At 50.5% G+C, this 24,212-nt stretch overlaps 3 protein-coding genes across 9 annotated transcripts in view; 1 reads left to right on the forward strand and 2 right to left on the reverse strand.

Annotated features, from left to right (window-relative positions):
- Nucleotides 1-3,134, reverse strand: part of URB2 (URB2 ribosome biogenesis homolog) — a 25,195-nt gene extending 22,061 nt beyond the window's left edge. For 2 of the 5 annotated variants that reach the window (XM_063082836.1, XM_063082840.1), the window contains exons 1-2: nt 3,057-3,134; nt 175-313 (exon numbers count right to left, since the gene is read on the reverse strand). In XM_063082836.1, coding sequence (XP_062938906.1) covers nt 175-300 — 126 coding nt within the window. In that variant the 5' untranslated portion in view covers nt 301-313; nt 3,057-3,134. The other 3 variants (XM_063082838.1, XM_063082837.1, XM_063082839.1) reach the window with 3 other exon arrangements.
- LOC134366373 (proline-rich protein 2-like) lies at nt 1,513-3,947 on the reverse strand. Its single transcript, XM_063082701.1, has 2 exons — nt 3,057-3,947; nt 1,513-1,806 (listed from the first exon to the last, which is right to left on the reverse strand). Exons 1-2 carry the CDS (start codon nt 3,945-3,947, stop codon nt 1,513-1,515), a joined length of 1,185 nt encoding a protein of 394 aa, XP_062938771.1.
- TAF5L (TATA-box binding protein associated factor 5 like) overlaps nt 3,299-24,212 on the forward strand; it is a 26,645-nt gene continuing 5,731 nt past the window's right edge. The window contains exons 1-5 of one of the 3 annotated variants that reach the window (XM_063082752.1): nt 3,300-3,363; nt 4,461-4,843; nt 12,447-12,591; nt 15,857-15,961; nt 22,100-22,824. In XM_063082752.1, coding sequence (XP_062938822.1) covers nt 12,450-12,591; nt 15,857-15,961; nt 22,100-22,824 — 972 coding nt within the window. In that variant the 5' untranslated portion in view covers nt 3,300-3,363; nt 4,461-4,843; nt 12,447-12,449. Of the gene's footprint in view, nt 3,364-4,460; nt 4,844-11,395; nt 11,638-12,446; nt 12,592-15,856; nt 15,962-22,099; nt 22,825-24,212 lie in introns of those variants that run through there. The other 2 variants (XM_063082753.1, XM_063082754.1) reach the window with 2 other exon arrangements.

A 24,212-nucleotide genomic window follows, 5' to 3' on the forward strand; every position in this document is an offset into this window, starting at 1 on the left:
ACAGAAAAACCTTGTTAAGGAGATATCTGACTCATCAATTTTTTCACCGACGTTACTTTTAACTTCCAACAAAGTTTCCTTCCCAATCTTTAATCTTTTTAAACTCTCAACATGCAATTCATATGAGTGATAATTATTTTAGATTGTAAAAATATAAGTTTCCGTTAAACTTACTTGTTCCTTATTTGGAAGAAAGCACTGGTGGGAAATCCAAGCAAAGTGAGCTAATTTTAGTTTATCTTCCCAGGAAGTTGTCTTGCTCTTAAGCTTGAGAGACACGCCAGAGTAGACAGCAGCCATCGCTACACGTTATCTACAATTAAAAACAATGGGAGAAACAGAATGACAAGGCCAAATTGAAGAGGCATGAGAAAATGAACAGTACATATCTTACTGTCTGCATAATACCTATTTTTTTTAAAAAAATGATGTTGAATTAAAACAGCAACAAACTGCCTGAGATAAATCTATACGTAAGATGCTTAACCCCATGAATTTTGGGGGTGGGTGGGTGGGAATTCAGACAAAAACAGGCAGAAGATGGAACACACACAGGAGATGAGTGCAAATATTCCTGCCATGAGCAAACTTCGCATCCACGAAGCTGAGCGTGCAGAAATTGATGCAGGCAGAAGCCAAAGTGTTCAGAGCACGTGTGGAAAGAGCGTCATTCATACACGGCTTCACGCTCAAAGAGGAAAGTTTCTGCACATGCTACACATATAATGCATTAAGACCAGCTCCATTAAATAGTTCAGAGATAAATAAGCAATATTTGGAGGAAGCAGTATTTCTCCAAGTGAAAAAGACATAAAGTATTAACGCAATCCCAAGAGAAATACTGTTACTTCAGCTGCAACAGTAACTCCCCACCACTATACCATATTCAGGCACGTATAAATTAACAAACACAAACACTTGCCAGAAAGACTACAAAAGATACACAATTCACAGACTGTAAGAACAGAATATAATAAATTTATGAATGGGTGTGGGACAAACATACCAGACACCTACAGCCACTATAAAACTAAGTAAACTCAGGGCCGGCCGTGGCTCACTCGGAAGAGTGCGGTGCTGATGACACCACGGCCACAGGTTCGGATCCCTATATAGGGCTGGCCTGTGGCTCACTTGGGAGAGCGTGGTGCTGACAACACCAAGTCAAGGGTTAAGATCCCCTTACCGGTCACCTTTAAAAAACAAAACAAAAAAACTAAGTAAACTCAGCTTTGAGTTTCTTGGAAGTCATGGTAAAAAAGGGAAACATACCAGGTTAAGTCCTTCTCATTACAGAAAATTAAATAAATCGGTTCCTCAAGAGAAAAAAAATTCCATGACACTACTTAATACGGAGTCAACTTATTGTAAATAAGAACAAAATAGAACAACGCAAATACTGAAAAAAAGAGGCAGCCCCAACGTCCTAAGCTCCCTTCTGTCAAACGGAAAAGAATTTGCTACCCTGCGGGCGGGATCCCCGAATTTTTCCTAAGTCCCGAAGACCGACCTTCAGAGCCTCCTCCAGGTAAGTGCAGAAGGAAGAGCAGGCCGGGTCCAGGGCGGCAGGTCCCTGCCCTGGTCCACAGGTCCCCTGCCAAGGGCACGACTGCCACTAACCACGGGCCGCTCGCCGAGGCTCCGAAGTGCACACGCGTCCGCAGAGTGGGCTTCAGAGACCCCGGCCCGGTCACCCTCGCCCGCCGCGGGAGGGACCCGAGACCACCCACCTGGGGACCCACGTCGGGGCCGGGCCCGGAGTGGACTCGCGTTGGGGCTCGGCTGCGGGTGGGGCTCCCCTCCGTCCTGGCTACAGAGGGCGGATCACCTGGGGTCCCCTCGGTCCCGGAGCGGGTGGGGGCTGCCCTCGGTCCAATCTCCGAGTAGGGTATCACCTGGGGTCCTGGCACGATCTTCCCCGATGTCCCCGCTCCGGCGGTCCCTCTTTACCCCGGTGTCCCTGCTCCGGCGGTCGCTCTCTCCCCCGGTGTCCCTGCTCCGGTGTCCCTCTCTCCCCCGGTGTCCCTCTCTCCCCGGTGTCCCTCTCTCCCCGGTGTCCCCGCTCCGGTGTCCCTCTCTCCCCTGGTGTCCCTCTTTACCCCGGTGTCCCTCTCTCCCCGGTGTCCCTCTCTCCCCGGTGTCCCCGCTCCGGTGTCCCTCTCTCCCCTGGTGTCCCTCTTTACCCCGGTGTCCCTCTCTCCCCGGTGTCCCTGCTCCGGCGTCCCTCTCTCCCCGGTGTCCCTCTTTACCCCGGTGTCCCTCTCTCCCCGGTGTCCCTCTTTACCCCGGTGTCTCTCTCTCCCCAGTGTCCCTCTTTACCCCGGTGTCCCTCTCTCCCCGGTGTCCCTCTTTACCTCGGTGTCCCTCTCTCCCCGGTGTCCCTCTTTACCCCGGTGTCCTCTCTCTCCGGTGTCCCTCTCTCCACGGTGTCCTCTCTCCCCGGTGTCCCTGCTCCGGCGTCCCTGTCTCCCCGGCGTCCCTCTCTCCCCCCGGCGTCCCTCTCTCCCCCCGGCGTCCCTCTCTCCCCGGCGTCCCTCTCTCCCCGGCGTCCCTCTCTCCCCCCGGCGTCCCTCTCTCCCCGGTGTCTCTCTCTCCCCAGTGTCCCTGCTCCGGCGTCCCTCTCTCCCCGGTGTCTCTCTCTCCCCAGTGTCCCTGCTCCGGCGTCCCTCTCTCCCCGGTGTCTCTCTCTCCCCAGTGTCCCTGCTCCGGCGTCCCTCTCTCCCCGGTGTGTCTCTCTCCCCAGTGTCCCTGCTCCAGCGTCCCTCTCTCCCCGGTGTGTCTCTCTCCCCGGCGTCCCTCTCTCCCCCCGGCGTCCCTCTCTCCCCGGCGTCCCTCTCTCCCCGGCGTCCCTCTCTCCCCCCGGCGTCCCTCTCTCCCCGGTGTCTCTCTCTCCCCGGTGTCCCCGCTCCGGTGTCCCTCTCTCCCCGGCGTCCCTCTCTCCCCGGTGTCCCTGCTCCGGCGTCCCTCTCTCCCCCCGGCGTCCCTCTCCCCCCGGCGTCCCTCTCTCCCCGGTGTCCCTGCTCCGGCGTCCCTCCCTCCCCGGTGTCCCTCTTTACCCCGGTGTCCCCGCTCCGGCGGGTGGCTCTCTCCCCGGTGTCCCTGCTCCGCCGGTCCCCGCGGCCCACGTGGCGCGCGCTTCCGCCGACGCCGGCGCGGGGCGGGGCGCGCTGCAGCGGCGCAGGCGAGGGCCGAGCCGGGCGCCCATTGGCGGGTCGCGGCGCGTCGCGGGGCCGGGCGTGCGCGTCACCCGTCATGGAGCGGCCGCGCGGGGCGGCGGGGGCGGCGGGGCGCGGGGCGCGGGGGCCCGGCTGAGCGGCGCGGACCGGCCTGCGGCGGGGCGGGCGCGGCCGCCGGGGATGCCCAGTGAGTGGCGGGCGCGGGCGGGGGCGCGGCGGGGGCGCGGCGGGGGCTCGGTCCCCGCGCCCCTCTCCGGGCCGGCGTGGCCTGCGGCGCCGCTCCGGGGGCCGCGCTGGGGACGGGCCGCGCACGTGGCGGGGGCGCGCGGGAGGCCGCCGGGGTCGCCGCCGGGCCGCGCGCGCCGGCACGGCTGGGGGTCCCCGGGCGGGGCGCGGTGTCACCCAGCGGAAGTGGCGCGGCCGCGCGGTGGCGAGCGTGGTGGCGGCGCGGGCCCCGCGTCCGGGGGCTCCGCGGGCGCACGGCCGTCCTGCCTGGTCACCTGCGCTGTGACCTTGCACACTGCGGCCCCGGAGCGGAGCCCGCGCGCGAGCAGGTGGGTGCGGCGCCGGAGGAGCAGCCGGGCGGGGACGCCGCACACCTGGGGCCCCGTTCGGTCCCCGGCTGCGGTCACAGTCCCGCGTGCGGGACAGTGGGAGCGGAGGGGGCGTCTGGGAGCCGCTCACCGTAGCGCGCAGAGCTGGGTGACCCTGTGGACCTAGGACTGAGACAGTGCAGCTGCCTGTGTCACCTCTGAGCTTTACTTTCCTCATCTGTAAAATGGGAGAATGACTGGTGACTTCAAAGTGGGCCTTTCTCGAGGTACAGGAAAAAGACCGATGTCGGTCAGCGGGCCTGGCCTCTTAGAAGCGCTGCGTAGATATTAGCTACTGTCATTTCCTTTTTGGCAAAATACCTTCTTGGTTCCTTGTAGGCCTGAATGTTTTGTGTTAAGAGTAACGTATGCTGACTTTGTCTATATGAATCCTCCCCTCTTTGAACACCAGTGCTAAACCAGAAAACCAGGAGGTGGCCTTGCCCGGAGCGCTTTTCTTTGTCACCAGCAGTAGTTAGATGAGGGTGTCCGGGAGGAGTCTTGTCCCTCCTGCCTCTGAGCGGGAGGTTTACTTGAGCTTCTGCAAGACACGGTGCAACCAGGTAAAGACCTCGCTGAACTGCTCGGTAACTGGTTTTTTTGGTTTTTGGTTTTGTAAACAGTATGTAGCACCTGTGAACTACATCTCCGGGAAAAGGGACAGGGTTTTGTTTTTGCTGGTTTGTTTTAGGTGGAAGGGGCCCAGGGGTCATCTGTTAATCCAGCATTCGGTGGACGGTGCTAGAAGTCAAGTTCCAGCCTCTTGCACGTGACCCGCGGCTGGCTCCTCAGGTGGTGGCTGTTCTGATCCTCCTGGGAACAGCATCTGTCAGCACTCACTCCTGTGATCCCCCAGGAAGCCCCTGGCCGAGTGCAGAGTCCTTTGAGCAACAGGGGACTGAAGGGTCAGAGCTCAGACCCTGCAGCCAGGTGCCCGAGTTCCCATCCTGGCACCGTGGAACGTTGGGCTTTTCCATCTGAAGAATGTCATCTGTCTCATAGAGCTGGGAGCTTAAAGGAGATAATCTGTGTAAAGCACTTAAAACAGTGTCTTACCAGGGGTGCACGTACTCGGTAAGTGTAAGGTGTTGGTAGTGGCAGTGTGTGACGGACACCGCGGTGGAGGTTTGTTCCTGGGTTTGGTGGGTGGAGCTTTTGAGAGGATGAGAGGGCTGAGCTGTGGAGCGTGAGTAGGATTTAGCCAAATGGCTCGAGAGCCACTGTGAGGCTGTCCCCAGCCAAGGGAGGGGCCTTGACCAGAGCCCCTGAGGTGGGAGGGTGGGTAGGACCCTCCCGTAGACTGAAGAGAACCAAGGGTTGGTCCACTGGGCAGACAAAGGTGGATCCGAGTAACCTTGAAGTGACACAGCAGATACGGGATCTTTTTATCCTTCACCCTTGTAGGAAGTTTTTAAGCTGAGCACAGATGGCAACAGATTAGCTTTTTGGAAAGATGATGCCTGCGGTCGTGGGATGAGGTGGGGAAGGCCCATCTACTTGTCCTGGCAGCTTCATGTCTGCCTGTGAGTCCAAAAGGAAAATGACAGCTTGGCAGAGTCGGGCATTTCCATCCAAACCTGGACGCACTTTCAGGAGGCACAAAGAAACCCTTGCTCAGGTCATTGCAGGCGGCCTTCCCTGTTAAAAATGACCTTCAAGTGTGTGTCGTGTACACCTGGTTACCAGGCAGGGTTCCCCCAGAAGTCTCCCTCTGAAAGAGGGTGTCACCTCAGCTTGGGGCTCTCCTGTTGCAGGTTCTCTCAGTCACTATTTTGAACAGCAGGGTGCTGTTTGGAAGGACATAAGGGGCTGAAACAGCCTCAGCTGACACTAGTTGGGGATATTTATTCAATCAGTCTTACCGAATCAGTTAAACAGACAGAAAACCAGGAAGATTCCGTAATTACTCCTGGGGCTGTGTCTCACAAAGTGCAAATGTCAGATGCCATTGCAAACAGAGCTTTACAGATTGCCAGAAAAAGAAATCAGTACGATAAGTGATGAATGAGAAAAGTTCCGCCCACCTGAATGGGCACCGATGACTTGAGGTTCCAGCAGGAGCATTCAAGAGGTGCCCACAGTAACCGGTTTGGTAGTAACCAGTCTGTGAAGCTGAAGTGCTCTGGAAAATAGAATTTGATGGTCTGTAGCAGATTACAGACAATGGTGTTTAAGATATACGTGAATAGCTGGAGGAAGATTGTTGCATGAATTAATATGTTGGTTTATATACTATATCTTAAATATGTGTAAATAAATAAAGATTATAATTAGATATTTGGCTTTCATCTACAACCCTAAAAGTTGGGGGGTTTTGTTTGTTTGTTTGTTTGTTTAAGTTGACTAAAATGTTTTCTTTTTAGTGTTCTCATTTCAAGGGTAAGATTGTCTTAGGTTTTTTTTTTTTTTTTTTTGTAAAGATGACCAGTAAGGGGACCTTAACCCTTGACTTGGTGTTGTCAGCACCACGCTCTCCCAGATGGGCCAACCGGCCATCCGTATATGGGATCCGAACCCGGGGCCTTGGTGTTCTCAGCACCATACTCTCCCCAGTGAGCCACGGGCCGGCCCCGGTTGTCTTAGTTTTGAGCTAACCTTTTAGGTGGACGGTTTACAGAAATCAACTATGAGTCTGCTTCTCTGTTGAAGCAAATCTTTTTTCTTTTTTTCAATATTTTTTTTGGGGGGGTGGCTGGAGGGTATGTGAAAATTCTGTTTAGGCCAATTGTTTTTGTTTTGTTTTGGTGACTGGCCTCAAGGGGTTCTGAACCCTAAACCTAACCTTCGTGTTACAAGGCTGCACTGTAAGTGAGCCAACTGGCAATCTTCTTATTTTTTAACTTTACAAAGATTTGACAAGTGTTATGTACTAGCAGTGTTTAGAAAACACTATAAAGAACTTCCATTCATAATTCTTTGCTTACTGCTCAAAAAAGAGATCCTTCCACTAAGATGTATTGAAGTATATCTGTATCTTAATAATTTTACAGTGCTGGGCAATAATAAAAGATAGCTCTGTTTTTACGAGCAAAATACTAACTTTTGGAGATTTTGTAATTAGTAAGCAGAAATGTTGTGCAGAACTTTGTGAATTAACATTTTTAAGCTTAGATGCTAATGCCTTAGTTTCACAAAGTAATACGCTGTAAAACTGTTGTTCGATACAGTAATGATTGGCCATGTAACTACTTAAATTAACAGTTCAATTTCTCGGTGGCACTAGATAAACTTTCATTGCTCCGTGGCCCTGCGTGGCCAGTGGTTACTGTGCTGAACAGTGCAGGCCTAGAACACGGCCTTCATTGCCCAGAGTTCTCTTGGACAGTACTGCTCTACAATTTTTCATCCAAATCGAAAATCATTCCACTCTGAGACGCACGGAAATGTTTCGATGTCTCTAAAGCACCTCTGAAGAAACCTCACTTGTTGCATTTGAATTCAGTTTCAGGAACAGCGAGAAGCTTAGGCAAAACATGTTGCCTTTTCTTTGAAAGCAGAACATCTTGTTTCTCCTGTCCACAGTGGTGTTTGCAAATACAGCACACGTGAGAGCTTTCTTTATACAGTCAAAAATAGGCAGCAGTGTAGGTAGCCATTCTGTAGACTGTGCCGTGCTCGTCCATGTCAGTGAGCTTTTGTATAGAAGCAATTTTTCTGTGCAGTAACACAGTATTAAAGCAGGAATCAAATATTTGTGGTTTTTTTGGTTCATAAAAATCCAAAAAGATCATGAGCCTAAAGTAAAATGTCAGGAATTCCAGGCAGAAGCGAAACAGCACTTACTGTATTTTTGACGTGAGTTTCGAACGTGAGAAAGTCCCTGTGCCACGCCTCTGTTTGGGGGAGCAGACGGCCTGCAGGAGCCTTATCAGGTGTCAGATTTGTCCTTCCCTCTGGGTGCCTCCTGAGGGTGGGTAGGGTGGGGGGACATTGTAATCATCCTGTTGAATGGTCTGTGCTGTCAGGTGTCAGCAGTGCGCTTGGGTAGCAGGAGCGGCTCAATTGCACGAGCCACGTTCCTTCTGACGTTAAGTTGATAGAACTCCAGTTTAGAATGGGAGTTGCCGGCCCCTTCGAAGTAAGCGAGAGAGGGAAAGAACCTTAAGACGATTACTGGGTTTTTGGCTCTCGTGAAGGATAACGGCCCCATGAAGCTGGCTGGGAAAAGTGGAAGGACGGGGTTTTAGGAGGGAAATTTATTCCACTGTGAGCACATGGAGTTTCAGGCAGAAGTCGGCATGTCCACGTGAGGGTGTCAGTCTGAGCTCAGGAGGGCCGTGGGACTGGAAACTGCGAGGTCTTGTGTCAGTAGCATGATGCAGGGGACTTAAGCGTGGAAGGGAGAGCAGAGGGCGGCTTGCAGGAGGCCCTGCAGCAGGAGGTGCAGCTGAGAGGTGTGAAGGACGGTGCTGAGCAGCAGCCCTCAGCTTCTGGAGGGTGACAGCCGGGTCATCTCCGCTTCTCCTCGTAGTCAGGACAGGCGTGCATACTGTGAAAGACAGAAGAAAAGAAAAGTGGCCTTTAGGTGGCCTTTAGGCTGGACAGGGGCTGGGGAGTCACAAGTCCTGGTCAGGAGCCCGCAGAGGGTGGAAACAGGGTCGGCGGGCTGTGCAGGGAGACCGTGCAGGTGGAGTGGCCGGGGCGGGAAGCTGCTGGGGACATCGCAGGCCCGGCCCGTGATGGAGAAACACGTCCCGGGGCAGCCGCCTGCTCCCGGCCACCGCCAGCACGGCCCAGCTTCTTCGGTGTGTCCGGAGCCCCAGCTGTGGCCTTTGTCACGTGCCGATCTACTTCTTAGGACACCGTGGGGGAGAGCCCGGCTCCCAGTTCCGTGTGTGACTGTCAGTCTGAGCAAAGATTGAATGCGAAAGGCTGTCATGTTTTTAAAATTACAGGAGGTGTGACGGGAACCAGGGGTGGTGTGGCTCATTTACTTTTCAGCTGTGATTTATACCTTCACAAAGCGGGTGGAATATGCTTTATCATGAGGACTGATGCAAGGTCTGGATGTTTAGGCTCTGCTTAGAATGACTTTTTGATAGATATTACAGTCAATTACGACATCTTATTTACTAAGAACTAAAAAAGTTTTTCGTGTGTTTTTAAGCATAATTTTACAATTGTGAAAAACAAACACATTTACTCAAAAAAAAAAGGGGGGGGGGAACTGGCCAACTGTCTGAAGGGGAGCTGATTGGAGGAGTGTGTCGTGTTTGCCCGGATTCATCCGAACACACCCCTGCTCAGAGCCACCGCCTCACGGAGGCACGTGCTGTCCATATAGTGTCTCCTGTGCCGTGTCACTCAACAGGACAGGAGCCTGCAGTGTGCGGGCTGGGGGCCTCCCCACGCAGCCCCTGCCAGCCATGTGTGTTTGAGCACAGTGTGTGGGTTCTCTGTGTCTCTGCCCCTGGTATTTCTGTAGTTAAATGTTGAGAGTGTGGCCGTGGCTTCTTCTGCACAGTTGTTACTGTGAGAGACAATCGATCATGGGGTTTCATAAAGCAACTTTGTTGAAGTGTAGGTGGAAGAGTTGCAGCTATGAGAAATAGATGCACATGTCAGAATCCTCATTTTAATTTCCAGAAATACTGATGGGGCAGGAAGAGAAGGGTATTTGACATCTGTTTTTACCCTTAAAAGTGAAGGTATTTTATGTAAACTGAAAATTATGGGAAATCATGAAATTTTAACAAAGATTATGTAGTTATGTCCAAATGCAATTTAGATTAAAAGATTTTGTAGTTATAGGATAAGCTAGGAAGGTTGCTTTAGATTGTGGTGGTAGACTCCTGTATGAGTCTCTCAAAAGACTTATGTCTATTTTAAAGATTTTTTTTTTCTTCATGTGTCCATTTATGGATATTAGTACTACAGAAATCAGTGGGGGTTGGGGGGACTGATTTCTCCAAGGCCATCCTTTCGTTAATTATTTATTTCACTGGAAGTACATGGACACTGGAATAAAGTCCAGCTACACTGATTGGATTATGTCTCTGGCATTTGAGCTCAGCATGGTTATAAAAGAGAGTAACCGCCAGCATTCCTGCCCTTAGGATCCTTGGCCCTATGGTGGATGACTGCCACACTCAGGGAAGGTCCCTTGTCATAAATGGTGGTTTGATTCAGAGACACTGACGCTTGGAGCAGCTAATTTGGGCACATTCATTAGAATCAGTATTTACAAACGAGCTCCTCGCAATCCCACGTGGCCAGTTTTCACTCCTGTTTGTTCTCTCCCCTTTCTGTTTACTCCTTCATGGCCTTCGTGTTTCCCCTTCTCAGACATGCACACATGCTGTGCCACCTCGAGGACACTGTCATCACAGAGCCCCTGCTCCCCCAGTCAGTCGTGCCTGTCAGAGGTGCTCCTGCCCTCTGGCCATCATGCCCGTGGTTCCCAGTGGTACGTGCACATGTGCCCATGTCTGCAAGCTCGACGTAGGGAACCTGGGAAGGTTTTTGTCTCAGCTCAAGTATGGAATTGGGCTGGTCTGGGAGAGTCTGGAGCCTGGGAGCTCCTGAAGTTGGAATAAAAGCAGCTTGATGTGGGATGTGGGGTAGGAAACGCCTCTCTGTGCTTTAACTTTTTCTGTAAATGTAACACTGACTCACATCTCCAGGGTTGAGGTTGTGTATGCACAGACCCGCACTCGCAGGGGTTGTTATGTGTGTAACCAGGTTAGAGAGCTGTGAAGGATCCCGATGTTGTCGCACTGACCTGGTGATGCTGATGTGACTAGCGCCCACAGAGAAGCAGCGGCTGTCATGACCGATTCACAGACGAACGCGGACAGCAGGGACCCCATGCTCAAAGTTGCAATTTTAGAAGTCTTAATTACAAAATGGTCTAAGTCATCAATATGGTGAAAGAATAACGTACCATAACCAAGTAAGGCAAATTCTGTAGAGAAAATACAGCTCCATGTTGGGAAACTTATGAATGTGCTTTGTTCTGTCACTGAATTGCAGCATGTCAGACCCAGTGCCCCCCTTTTAACATATTTTATGTACTCTTTGGTAATCTAGAAATGAAATGCATCAATAATAGGATCTTTCTATACAAGTAGCTTAATGTGCATATGATGTCCTAACAAGTATATATTACCTGTGCGTGGGCATCTCTCTCTCTCCCGCCTTCTTTGTTTGCCCTTTGTATGACTTCTAGGGAATTGAAAAGTAGATCTTCAAAGTATATTTTAAAAGAGCTGCTGCAAATCAGTTTGGAAGGAAAGGATTCTTTACAGATGATTATTTACATATTTGGAATAATGTGTAAGCTACAGTAACTGGTAAAATGTTTGCTTATTCATTGCACATCATACGCTAAAAGAAATTGCAGATGGATAAAAATTAGATACAAGTATAATTTTTAAAAATGTTTATAGTAAAAATAGGTAACAGATTTCTGGAAAGGTTAGGATTTTATGTCTTAAAAAAAGAATGAAGGGGCTGGAGGGTCAGCTCAGTCGGTTAGAGCATGACCTGATAACACCAAGGTCATGAGTTTGGGTCCCCGCACTGGCCAGCCACCAGGACAAAAGAGAACAAGGCACTCTCCACGGAGAAAGCCGGTGCGCGTAACTGAAACTGAAACCTGAAACGTATCCAGTAAATGATGTAAAGCAGATCTGCCACCCAGAACGCGGGAGCCCTGGGACCCGAGGACGTCACGGTGGTGCGTCTGATCACAGGGGACTGTTGTTTCATGCCTTCCAGAGTGGAGAGCACACTTTGGTCCTGGAGGGAAAGTATCTTTACGTGGTAGAAGTGACCCTGGAAAGTCCACCTGGCCGGCTCTGGTCGTCCGGACTGCGGTGTTCTCGACGTCTTGCAAAGTAGTGTTGGAGGCCCTGGCAGTTCTGAAGGTTCCTGTCATTCTTGATAAGAAACTTAGTAGTCAAGGAAAATAGTTCCTTTTTTTCCTTTTCTTTTCTCTCTCTCTTTTTTTTTTTTTGTGAACCCTCAAATCAACCTGAATTTTTCAGACAGCTGGCCCTCCCTGTTCAGCGCGTTTCCTTCCTCTTTCCTTCCCTTTCTCATGGGAGTCTCGGAGACGCTTTGCAGCGCACACGCTTGTGCATAGTCTCGGTTTGACGCTTTTCTGCACCTGCAGTTCAGATGAGCAGCAAAAGAGGCAGAGAACGATCAAACAGAAACCGCATCGCGCGAACCCTTGACTTGGTGCTGGCAGCCTTTTCCTGACGGTTAGGAAAAGCACCCGGTCCCCTTCCTGTCGCGAGCTTCTCACGTTGTCCACCTCTGTTTATCCAGTTTCTGAATCGCTCAGGTCTGGATTTCACGCTGCTTCCTGCCTCTGTCGTGGCCATGTCACTGCTGATGGCACCGTTCACGCAGCAGGCGGAAGCCAGAGGCCCCAGGAGGTGCCAGCCCGCTTGCTCTTTGTGAGGTCTCTAGTGAGGGGTCCCGGGGCGGGGTGAGGTCGTGGTGCTGAGCAGAGCTTGGGGGTGACCTGTGGATTGCTGCCCCTGGAAGAGCAGACACGACGGGGAGGGTGCCGGGCAGGCAGTTGGGGACCGGGGCTCGCATCCGAGCTGGGCTGCTCAGCTGGCCACGTGGCTGGTCTCCCACCACCAGCCTTGCCCTGTGGACACCGTGTTGGGGTCACGGCTGCTGTGGGCCCTCACAGCTCTGCATCCTGTGCTTCCTCCCGAAGGTCATGAGACGAGTGCGCACCGAGCAGATTCAGATGGCCGTGTCCTGCTACCTCAAGCGCCGGCAGTACGTGGACGCAGACGGTCCCCTGAAGCAAGGGCTGCGGCTGTCACAGACTGCTGAGGAGATGGCAACCAACCTCACAGGTAACAGTGGGACAAGCCCGGGGCAGTGCTGCCTCTGAGGCTCACGTGCCCATGGCCACCACGCTAAGGCCTGCAGGGTCCCCTGGCTGAGCCTGTTTCCTTCTGCAGAGCTTCCAGGTTATTTCACCTGCACCTGATGGCATGTGCAGGTTTTTCCTTGCATAAACCCTCGGGGACACGGCCCTGTCCCTTCCTGCACAGGCCCTGCTCCTCCTGCGTGGGCCTTGTAGGTGGACGTCAGGTTTGCCAGGTGACCGAGGACTTCGGGGTCAGTGGTTGGAAGTACTGGTACTGTAGACACGCTCCTGAGGGTTTTAAAATTTGCTTTTGTTTTTTGTTGTTTTGAAATCAGATTCTGTTTCAGAAATACTCGTCTTGAATCCATCTGAAATAACAAGTTATTATTACTTCACTATTTTGTGAGTTGAGGGTTTTATGTGATATGATTTTCTTATACTGAGTTTCTGTTCTGAAGATTTTGAAAGTAAAACTCGCTGCCATGGCCCTGGTCACGAAGAACTACCTAGTGGCTGCGCGTGGCGCTGGGGTGGCAGTGCTGTCTCAGCTCAGCCCTGGCTCCCTCCTGGTGTGCTCAGACCGGGCTCTCTCTTCTTTGTTCCTGGACTTCCTCACCTCTTCCAAACATCTGTCACCACCTGCTCCATCACACAGCAGCTTTGTCCCCACGCTGCAGGCAGCAGCTACTTGAAGTCCCTTTGTTCATTCTTGTCAGAATCAAGCACCCAGATCCCGCTCACCTTAAGGGTCTGCTGCCATTGCTGTGGGGAAGGAGTGACAGGACAGTAAAAACCTGAGCGTGTCCTCGAAGGAGTGGCTTCTGACTCCTGGAGACACTAACAGAAGCCAGCCAGGAACCTTCTCTCTAGTTCTTTGGGGACAGTCCTCCTGTTCTTCCTTTCCTGCAGGCTCCATGAGGCTCCCCTTGACAGCAGCAGGGACAGATGATGGCCTTGGTGTAGATTAGCCGCTGCCTTATTGTTCTAGTAGATACTTTACACGGTGTCCCACCTGGAGTGATTCCTTCTGAACGCACCGTCGCAGGCTTCCATGTGCGTGAGGGGTCCCCGGCTGCGCTGCGCCTGCTGGAACCTGGGAGAGGAGTTCTGTGCTGTCCTCGATAGAAAGCAGGAGTGTGCACCCGTGGCCAGCCTTCCAGGGCTTCACTGTCCTTAGTTGTCTCAGTTTAGACGTAATGGCTTGTTGGGACAATCAGTGTTGTTCCTGGAAAACCACCAGGCAGATTGAGAAACGTGAAATATAGCGATCGTCAGTCTTTCCTGGGTCCTTCTGTTACTTGAGTGCTCTGAGCAATGTCTTCTGAATTCTGACATGTATTGAACATCGGCCGTGAGCCGAGTGCTGGAAAGTCCTAGAGGTGGCTGAGGTTTGATGCCAGCTCCTGAGCAGCTGAACGTTTTAGCCGGGAGATGAGGCAGGGAAGGCAGTGACTGTGGAAGGGCGCAGTGCGGTGAGTCTGAGAAGTGGATGCCTCTGGTTCAGTAGGCGCGCAGCAGAGTGTCATCTGATCAGGCCGGCGTGTCAATGCGGCTTCCGGAAGGTCTCATTCCTGGTCACTAAACAGTAGAAGGAATAGGCGGAGTTTCCGTTATCACTCCCATTTTACAATTTAGGAAAGGTTTTATTTTTTTTGGCGGCTGGCCGGTACAGGGATCCGAACCCTTGACCTTGGTGTTACGAGGCTGTGCTCTCACCGAGCCAACCGGCCATGGGCTGAATTTCCGAGGAGCCGTCGGTGTTACGGGGGCAGGTTGGAGCAGGGTCTCCCGGTTGTGGAGTGTGAACTGTGGCAAGTTGCTCTGGTGCAGCACTGATTGGCAGGCCCCGGTCAGATCCAGGGCAGCTAGTTGGCAGGTGCAGGGAGCAGAGAGTGCAGCCTGCGCGAAGGACCTGGTCATGGGGTGGGGAGGAGGGGTGCGATTTAGGAATCCAGGACTTGGTGACTGATTAACTAGAGGTGCCGGCAACATGGAGGGAGGCGTCGTCCCTGCACAGCCTTCCACAGGCCTTGCTGCGCTGTCTCTGTGTCCTTGTCGGGCACGATGGCTTCCTTCTCATCTCATCTGCATCCCCCTTTCTGCACGCATCATGTCGTGCCGTGGCTCACTGTGTCCTGCTGCACTGATTACCGTTCCTCTGTCCTCACTCCGTGATCTGAAATGTGTTAGTGTTTCATGCAGGTCACAGGTTACCCCTGCCCCCTGTAAAAATGGTAGGGGAACTTGGGTTTTCTTTTTGGAAAGCTTAAACTCACAGAACGGAGATGAAGTGCATGTTTACTTAGCGAATATTGAGACTCCAGCCTCCTTCCCCAATTCACCTGCCTGGAGAATCCTCCACAAAGCGAGGGAGACTCTTACCTGGTGAGTCTGACTTGCCCGAGACGTCAGTGCTGGGAAGTTGCCCGTCCAGGTTGTCCTGGATGATGAGGCGGGCCACAGCACGCGCAGTTGCTATCAACGCTGGGGCACCTCACTGTCAGACAGCTGGGGACCATCAGACCCTGGAAGAAACGTGTGTCATATGCAAGACAGTTGGAAAGAAATAGGAGAAAACTTCAAAGATGCCATCATCGTAGCCTTGAAACAAGAAGATAATGCTGTTTGGGGGGAAAAGAAAGAACAGAGAACAAAAGCATTGTCGATTAAGTACACGTTAGTAAAAATGAAAAACTAGTAGGAGGGTCGAAAGTTAAGGAAGCATCCCAGAGACAGGAGTGAAAGGACAAGTGGAACACAGGGGAGATGATTAAAGGATCAGTTCAGGAGGTCCAACCTCGACATCGTACGAGATTCAAAATGATGCAGGAAAATTTCTCAGAACTGGGAGACATGAATTTCCAGATGGAAAGGGCCTACGAAATGCCTGCACAGCGTCGACTGTGGGCCACCCAGGGCACATTGTTGTAAAGTGGCAGAGCAGGGGGTCACGCATTTGCAGATATGTCTCACGAACTTGCGTGCTGTCCTTTCCTGTTCATCTTATCTGTCCTGTGCTTTAGACCTTTTCATTCCTCTGTCCTCATTTAATCGGGTGTCAGGAGGGAGGGGAGACAAGCAGGTGTCACCAGGCTGTCACACTGACCAGGACCCTGCTGTCTTTGAAAATCTGCTGAGACGTCAGCTGTCGTTGCTGCGTGCTTGCCTCTGTGTGCCCTGCCGTACGGAGCTATACCGGGCTAACGACTGTCTTTCTTGCCCCGTCTTGTGTGTCTTTTCCTCTTTAGTCCAGTCAGAGTCTGGCTGTGCCAACATCGTGTCTGCAGCCCCTTGCCAGGCAGAGCCCCAGCAGTACGAAGTGCAGTTTGGACGGCTGCGGAATTTTCTCACCGGTAAGTACTCAGCACTAGGAGCCTTTTCTTATTTAAGAAAGTGAATAATAAAATATTCCTCAGAGCCTCTTGTATCCCCAACGTGGCATTAGGCATTAGGGACTCAGAGGTACTTTAACGCAGTCCCTGTGTACAGAATCAGGGTCTGCTGGAATTCCCAAGAGACTTAAATCATAAGGCTGACGTTCACAAGGTTGAGGGCTCTGGGTGTCTTAGTCACCGTTTATCCAGGGCCTTCAGCACAGTGACTTGTGAGCGGTGGTGTGTACGCAAAAGCTGCACCAGCCACGTCAAGCCACGTCCTTAAGTGCAGCGAGTTTGAGAGGTGCATTGGCAGCTCTAATGCAGCGAGACGGTCCTGCCCTTTCTCCCAAAGTGCAAGAAACAGTCCTCCTGAGCATGCAGACAGAAAACTTAGCAGTTGTAGTTTAGACCAGTTCGTGGTGGCGGAAGGGCCACTAAGCACACAGAATCAGTCGACAAGAGTTCCAATCAGTTCTAACTCACTGTATGACTTTGTAAATGAGTCACTCCTCTGGGACCTCGATTTCCTGTATGAGAGAGACGAGGAAGGGCATTAGAAGGCTGCACCAAACGACCTCTCCAGCCCTGAAAGGACTGGTTATGATTTTAATGCCAGAAAGTCTGCAGTAAGAGAAAACATCTTGATTCTGTATGAATCAAAAAGTCTTTTGTCCAGTACCTTCTGTACACAAAACACCTTGCAAGAAATAGAAAACCTTCTCTGCCCTCCAAGGATTGAGGGTCATTAAGCAGGAATGGATTAGTGGTAAATTAGAGTTAAAAAAAAAAAAACATTTGAGCTTGTTTTATTTTTCTTTTCTTGCTTGAATAATCCTTGTGTCCATAATTTTTAATAGTAAAGTTGTGTGTGAAAGGTGCCCACTGTAAAACCCAAAATAATATACCCAGCCTTACACCCACTTACACTTATCCTAGTTCTATTTGACCCCCATCATGGTGGTGAGGATTTTAAAAGAAGGAATCGACATCTACTCTGTAGTTGGGGAAAATCGACAAAGTTATAGGAAATAAAGGTTACAAAATAAAACCCTAGAGAGGGCTGTCAGTGTCAGTCGTTGAGTGGGGAAATTAATAAGTAGAGAATAGTCTGTCACATAGGCACAAAAATGCGAAATGATTAAAGGGTTAGTAAAAAGAGTCTATTAAACATAAATTATGTTTAAACTGAAAAGAAAGAAAGTGCATTAAGTTCCTCATAGCGTGTGAATGTTAAATATCACAGCAATGATCAGCTGCCCATCATCTCCAAGGGTAAAAAGAAGGAAATTGAATTTGTAATGAGGATTTTGATGAGAGGTAAGCAGGAATGGTAGAGTTATTTTTTAATCAGTGCATTGTTTTTTTTTTTGAGGCTTTAAGCACTTTTAAAAGATTTCTAAGTCGGTTTTTAGGAAGTTACTGTACTCAGTTGTCAAACACGGCTGCGTTTCTCTCTCTGGGGTAGATCTCCCTCACCATGCCGGGGGTTGGACAGGAAAGCCTGGCCCTTCCAGCCTGAGTGTCACCCATGCAGCCCGTGCTGCTGTGGAGGGCTGACCACATGCCAGGCTGGACGTGGTCACCGGCTGTGTCCACGTGGCCCCTGCCGTCAGGGAGCACATCATCCGGCGAGGAAAACAGACACAGGAGTAGGGCACAGGTGCAGCTGTCATGGCGGGTGCTGGCCACCGGGCGAGACGGCTCCCGTCCCTGGCCTGACTCATTTCCATTAGGGTTGACACTCCATGACCCTAGTGATATATATATATATATATATATATATATATATATATTTGTGTTTTTCAGTCACTGAAGAATAACTATGATAAAGTAGACTCGGTGAAATAATTTTGTTATATAACTGCCGTGGTTTTTGCAGTGAAGCATTCGTATGTTTAGTATGAACTTAAATGATCGCTAATGTGATTTGTCCTGGTGCAAGTGCTGGTGTTCACAACCCTTCCCCACTCGTCTCCTGGGGCTCCTGGGGTTTTTCTTAAGTATTTGCCGGGGCTCTTAATGGGTAGCCATCGCCCCCCTGTATTTGGTGGTACTGGTTGGGTCCACATATGTAACGTCTTTATTCTCACCTCGTGGTCTCCTTTGCTCAAGCTTTACATTTCAGTAGATCGTGAACTGTTACTGTTTCCTTTGTGATTTCTTGTCTTGTTTCAACACTGGGAAAGCCATCTGTTATTGTGTCCTTAATTTGATTCTTTAGTCCGTTGACCTCACATTGTTTGGAGGGGGTGAATGCATATCGTTCACCTGTGGATGGCTTTTCCCAGAACATTTTTGTCTACCCTCAGGTTTCCAAAGAGCTGTCACCCAGATGAAATGAACAACTATTTTTTGAGCACCGAAATATAGTATAAAATATCATAGTCATTAACCCAATTTGGAAGCTAATCCTAACCTAAAAAGGCTAAAAGTAAAAGTTTTGAAATAAAATTTGAATATAGTAGAAGCGTTTTCACTACTGCTATGAGATCAGCTGCTGAGTTGTGCACATGTAGTAATTGCATTAGGAGTGAAAGGAGAAAGTGGGTTAGTCAGGGCAGTCAGAGGAGGCTTTGCTGAGCAGGAGGTGGGATCTAAGTCAGCCCTGGAAGGGTGGACTGGGTCTCAGCAGACCACGGAAGGGGATGGGAGGGTTTGGTAAGTAGAAGGGCCTGAGCAATAGGGCAGAGTTGGCGCCTCTGCAGGAGCAGCTCAGGAACTGGCTTTGTTTGAGTGTGGGGCTTTCAGACTAGAGATTAATAAATACTGGTCTGGAAGCAGGTTATAAAACGGTTTGTAAGACGTGTTGCTGGGAGGCCCACCCATTAGTTAAAGTCCACGGCAGTACCTGAGCAGTGCAGTGAAAGAGGACCAGAACGTGACAGCACATGCAAGCGGAAGGCAGGGTCTTGATCTCACAGCTACGTTACCAGGGCGGAATGTCCGAGGCCAGGTGTAAAGTAGGAAGGAGGGTTGAGGACAAATGAGGCTTTGAGACTCAGGTGGGGAGTGAGGTACATTGAACAGAAGTAAGTTAGAAGGGCGATACTTTTAAAATTGTTACGACAGTGGCACCCAAGAGGAAACTGGGGGCTGGAATTTAAGAGAAAGATACAGAGCTGAGATAAAGAACTTGGCCTCAGTACATGGAGGTGCAAATCAGAGGCTTAGGAAATGAGAATGTCTCAAAGGACTTCTGAGTCTCACCTTCTAAACAGATCAGATTTGTTTTATACCCAGCACACTGTTCTCTTCGGACAGGAGAGAGCAGTTAAGCAATCTTGAAACCATGAGCTGAAGCAGCAGTGAATTTCAGTGAGTTAAAGCAGTGCATCACTATTTCCTGATAGCTAGGTTTTCCCCCTAAACTTATTAAATTAAAAATGCTTCTCATTTTGGAACATAAGCCTGAAACTAAAATTCTAAGGAGTTAAAAACAATCCATCACAATAGAATACAGGTGGTCCCGGCTAAACTGTGGTTCAACTTATGATTTTTTGATTTTATGATGGGTTTATCAGAGTATTAAATGCATTTTTGACTTAAAATATTTTTGACTTTTGATGGGTTTATTGGGACATAGCCCTATTGTAAATCAAGGAGCATCATTATATTAGAAGTCTAATTGGTAAAGTTGGAGTCTCTTGTAATTGATATTTTGGGAAAGAAGATTTCCAGAGGCCTTCTAAAGAATTATGGTATTTAAAGAAACACCAAAATCTGTATCAGTCAGAGTTCTCCAGAGAAACAAAATTAACAGGATGTATATATAGAGAGAGTTATTTTAAGGAGTTGGCTCATGCAATTATGGAGGCCTGGCAAGTCCAAAATCTGCAGAGTAGTTCAGCGGACTGGAGACCCAGGACTGCGTGGAAGCCGCCGCTCGCGTGCGAAGGCCCTCTGTGGGCAGATGTCCTTCTGGGGGGCTCAGTCTTATTCTGTTCAGGTCTTCAGCTGATTTGACGGGGGCCCACCAGTTTAAGAGGGCGATCTGCTTTACTTAGAGTTTACTGACTTAAAAGTTGAAATCATCTAAAAAATACCTTCACAGCAGCATCTACAGGAATTTGCCACATAAAATTAAACATCACAAGTCCACCCCTTGTCAACTTGGCACACATTTACATCTCCTTATTCCACTCCTGCTCTCAAAATAAGGACAGTAACAAGGTCATACTTTCACCTGACAACAATACAACTGTCCTGTGCACAACCCAAAACACCAGAGTCCGTGGGTGGTGTTCACGCTTCCCCATGACATTCCATAATTAAAATACTGTGGTGTAAAGTTAGCAATTCTTAAGTACTGAGGCATGAAGTTAATGCACCTTATGTTACATGATAAGAGGGGGTGGGGGGAGAAAACTGAGGTGTTTGCTTGTTGCGTCTCTGTTTGTAGACACAGCCACAGACACTCATGACGACAGGAGGAAGTGCTTACACCACTTCGACTGTCACTTCTGCCACTTGTCACATGCTGGTGGCGGTGTTCACAGCTGCCTGCCTCAGTGGAAGATGTTCTGCGCCCCCTTGACCTCAGCCAGTCATGGTTCTTGACCTGGTGGGGTGACCCAAGCTGTCATTTCTGAAGGGTCTGAGCCATTCGCAGTCCTGCCTGGATTGGGTTGTTGTAGTTTTCCTTGACCTTAGTCACAGGCATCGTGATGCTAAGAGATGCCCCGAGGGATTTCCCGTGTCCCAGACATTCTGTTCTTTACCTCCATTGTGGGGCAGCGGTTCTATTTCCCCTTGGTAGTCAGGATCAGTCACCCCGCTGGCACAGTAACTCCTTTCTTTGCCTCTTGATCCAGAGGCACAAGGAGGCTGATGTGGCCCGGCCAGGTGGCAGCCTTCACCTCCAGCTCATTGGAGTCGCTGTTGTAACTTAAGTTCATCTTCTAAGTACGTATCTGTATAGGGGATACGTTTATTCTAGATGCACACATTATGCAGATTAATGCACCTGTGATAAATAAGGTGTGCGGCAGAGATAGCAAGCTGTGTCATTTGTCTTCAGGTTAGGCAGGTGGGGCCCTCCAGGTGAGGGCCCCTCGGCCTCGGACCTGCATGGATTCCTTCTCTTAAAAAAAAAATGCTAGCAGAATGTAACTGCTGACTTAACACATTGTTATTTTAATTTGTTTAACTAGGAACAAGCATTACTCTAGATATAAAACCTATATGCTTATTATATTTCTGTACAAAACCCAAACTGATTACACGTGAAGGATGAGCAAAACCAGAAAAGCAGTCGTGTTTGAGTTGACAGTGAGTGATGTGGCAGGACGGCTTTGGCTGCAACTCACTGCTGCTGCAGGCCTGCCTCGATGGGCTGGTGGCTGAGGCAGCTGCTGTCATCACCCTGGTGGCCCCACGCTCTGCCCGCTGCCCGTGTCTGAGCAGCGTGAGGCCTGCAGCCCTCACAGCACATGCCCTCAGTGTCAAGTGCACCTCTCCTGGCTGGGTCCATGAAGCTGTGCCCTGTTTTGAACATTCTTTGTCACATAGTTTCATGGTGTTAAAATCTCTAATCAGGACGTAGTTTAGTTTTCATGACATGAAAATATTTTGTTTGTAAGTTATCACTGCAAAAAAGTTTTACTTTTTAACCAACATGATCAAAGTGAGTACACTGACAGATGGGACGGTTGTGGATGGATGTTGTGCTCTCAGTGTCAGGGTGACATGTGTCAGTGCTTTGATTTGCATCAGGCGACGGACACCAGATGCAATCACAAAACACAGCCCAGAGCTTTAAAGTCGCTGTCAGTTCTTACTCGCCAGGTGGACATCCAGACAATCTGAATACACGTGAACTCGTTGGTTTTTAGGTTATCATCGTGTTAAGTTTTTGTGAAGAGCTCAGTCTCCCAGGAATACACCTAAGGACCCTCAGAGGTCTGAGGTCCCCAGTCTGAGAAACATGAATGTACTGGGGACTCAGGCAAGTCACGTGTTCCTGACTGGTGGCTTCAAGCCCAGGCTCTGGACTTGTCAGTCCACGCTGTTCCCCCTCAGTCAGGAGAAGGGGTACGTGATGGGGGGGTCCCCGGGAGGGTCCCGCTGCCCTGTGAGTGATGCTGGTTGTAAAGCCCTTGCTTTTCTCCATTGTAGATTCTGATTCCCAGCACAGGCACGAGGTCATGCCCCTCCTCTACCCTCTCTTTGTCTACCTCCATCTCCACCTGGTCCAGAACAGCCCCAAGAGCACCGTGGAGAGTTTCTACAGCCGCTTCCACGGGATGTTCCTGCAGAACGCCAGCCAGAAGGACGTCGTCGAGCAGCTGCAGACCACTCAGACCATTCAGGACATCCTGTCGAACTCCAGGCTTCGCGCGTTCCTAGACAACAAGTACGTGGTCCGTCTCCAGGAAGACAGCTACAACTACCTGGTCCGCTACCTCCAGAGTGACAACAACACTGCCCTGTACAGAGTCCTCACCTTGCACGTCCACCTGGACGTGCAGCCCGCCAAGAGAACAGACTACCAGCTCTACGCCAGCGGCAGCTCCTCCCGCAGCGAGAGCAGCGGCCTGGAGCCCCCCGACATGCCCAGCCCCATCCTGCAGAACGAGGCCGCCCTGGAGGTCTTGCAGGAGAGCATTAAGCGTGTCAAGGACGGGCCTCCGTCCCTCACCACCATCTGCTTCTACGCCTTCTACAACACAGAGCAGCTGCTGAACACCGCAGAGATATCCCCCGACAGCAAGCTGCTGGCTGCTGGCTTTGACAACTCCTGTATAAAACTCTGGAGCTTACGATCCAAGAAGTTGAAATCGGAGCCCCATCGAGTGGACGTGTCCCGCATCCACTTGGCTTGTGACATCCTGGAGGAGGAGGTATGATTACCATCATTTCTTCCCTGCACCTGCTTGTCTGATGTCACGTAACCCATAGTCATTGAATTCCTGCTCATGCCTAAGAGGCAAAACTATTTTTAACAACATTAGCATGACGTTATTAGCGAATGGTCAGTGTTATTACTGTCTGAAATGTGGATAGCATCGCTCAGCCTAACTAAAGACCCGTAGCTGAGATTTACAGTAAATGTTCGTCTGTGTGTGTGCACGTTTGCACAAGTACAAACAATTAGAAGTAGGATGACTGGGTCAGAGGGTCTGCATTTTAACTGTGACAGCTGTCATCGTTTCTCTGTGGAAAGCCGTGTGTTTCAGTCTCTCTGCAGTAGAGGGGGCCACCGGCCATGGGAGGCCCGTGCATCCTCTCTGCTGGACACACCCCAAGGGGCTCCCCAGTCTGAAAAGTCACACGGGATGTGGAGGTCCATTTCCCCCCAAGTGCAGCTGTCTGCTGTGACATCTCGTGGCTTTGCTTGGAGATGGTCATTGAAACACGGGCCGTGGGAGGTAGAAACTGACCCTCACAGAGTTAACTCTCCGCAGGAGTGACCCACAGATGCTTCTGCCAATCCACCCCTGAAGTTCAGGTGGCTCTGCCTGCGGCTACTATGGGTGGAAAATTCTTTGCATAGAGTTGAAAAATTAAGGAGTAAAAAATGCTAGTAAAGTTACAGTTGCTGATAGGGATATAAGACTATTGAGTGCATTACATGGAGCCTCGTTTTCCTTCCCGTTCCTGTTCTGAGTCCCCTCTCAGCTCGCATGGCTTTGAAGTTTGGATTGTGCAACTGGAACAGTATAATTAGAGGGCTTGGTTATGATGAGTAGAGTCTGTGTTCTCGTGTCCGAGCTCTGGTTTCTAGGACGGTACAGTTCTCTCCCAAATGTGTTCCACTGCACTGCACTTATATTTGAATTTTCAACATGCTCCTTTCCCTGGAGACAGTTCTAGCTGCCTGGGAGTTCTTCACATACCACCCTCCTTTACTCTCAATTTTCTATAAGTACAAAAAAAAAAAACTGGCCTTCTTGGCTTTGATGACACAGAGATTGGAGATTATTCTGGGCATTAAGACTCTACTCTGGCCACCACTGGAAGCAGCTCTGTGACTTATCCTGTGTCGGTTTCCGGGCATCAGACGTGTACTTGAAGATCCGGGAGTAAGGAACAGCGTGAGCGATTCCAGGAAGAGAGAGAAGTTCGGAGTGGCTGGAAGAGGGAGGGGGTGGGACAGGAGGTGGACAGGGGACGCCGGCTGCACACGAGTGATGGCAGCCCCAGCCCGGGTGGTGGCGGTGGGCGGGGAAACAGCGGTCGGGCCGGAGAAGATCTCAGCGACGGGATTAATGCAGGAGATGCGAGGATG

This window comes from Cynocephalus volans, chromosome 18 (assembly GCF_027409185.1).
Source record: "Cynocephalus volans isolate mCynVol1 chromosome 18, mCynVol1.pri, whole genome shotgun sequence".
Taxonomy (NCBI): Eukaryota; Metazoa; Chordata; class Mammalia; order Dermoptera; family Cynocephalidae; genus Cynocephalus; species Cynocephalus volans.

Coding starts and splice junctions, on each gene's coding strand:
- LOC134366373 (XM_063082701.1), bottom strand. CDS start 3,947: ATGAGGAAAGTAAAGCTCAGAGGTGACACAGGCAGCTGCACTGTCTCA. Junction 1,807..3,056: donor GCCGGAGCGGGGACACCGGG/GTAAAGAGGGAC, acceptor CTCTGTAGCCAG/GACGGAGGGGAGCCCCACCC.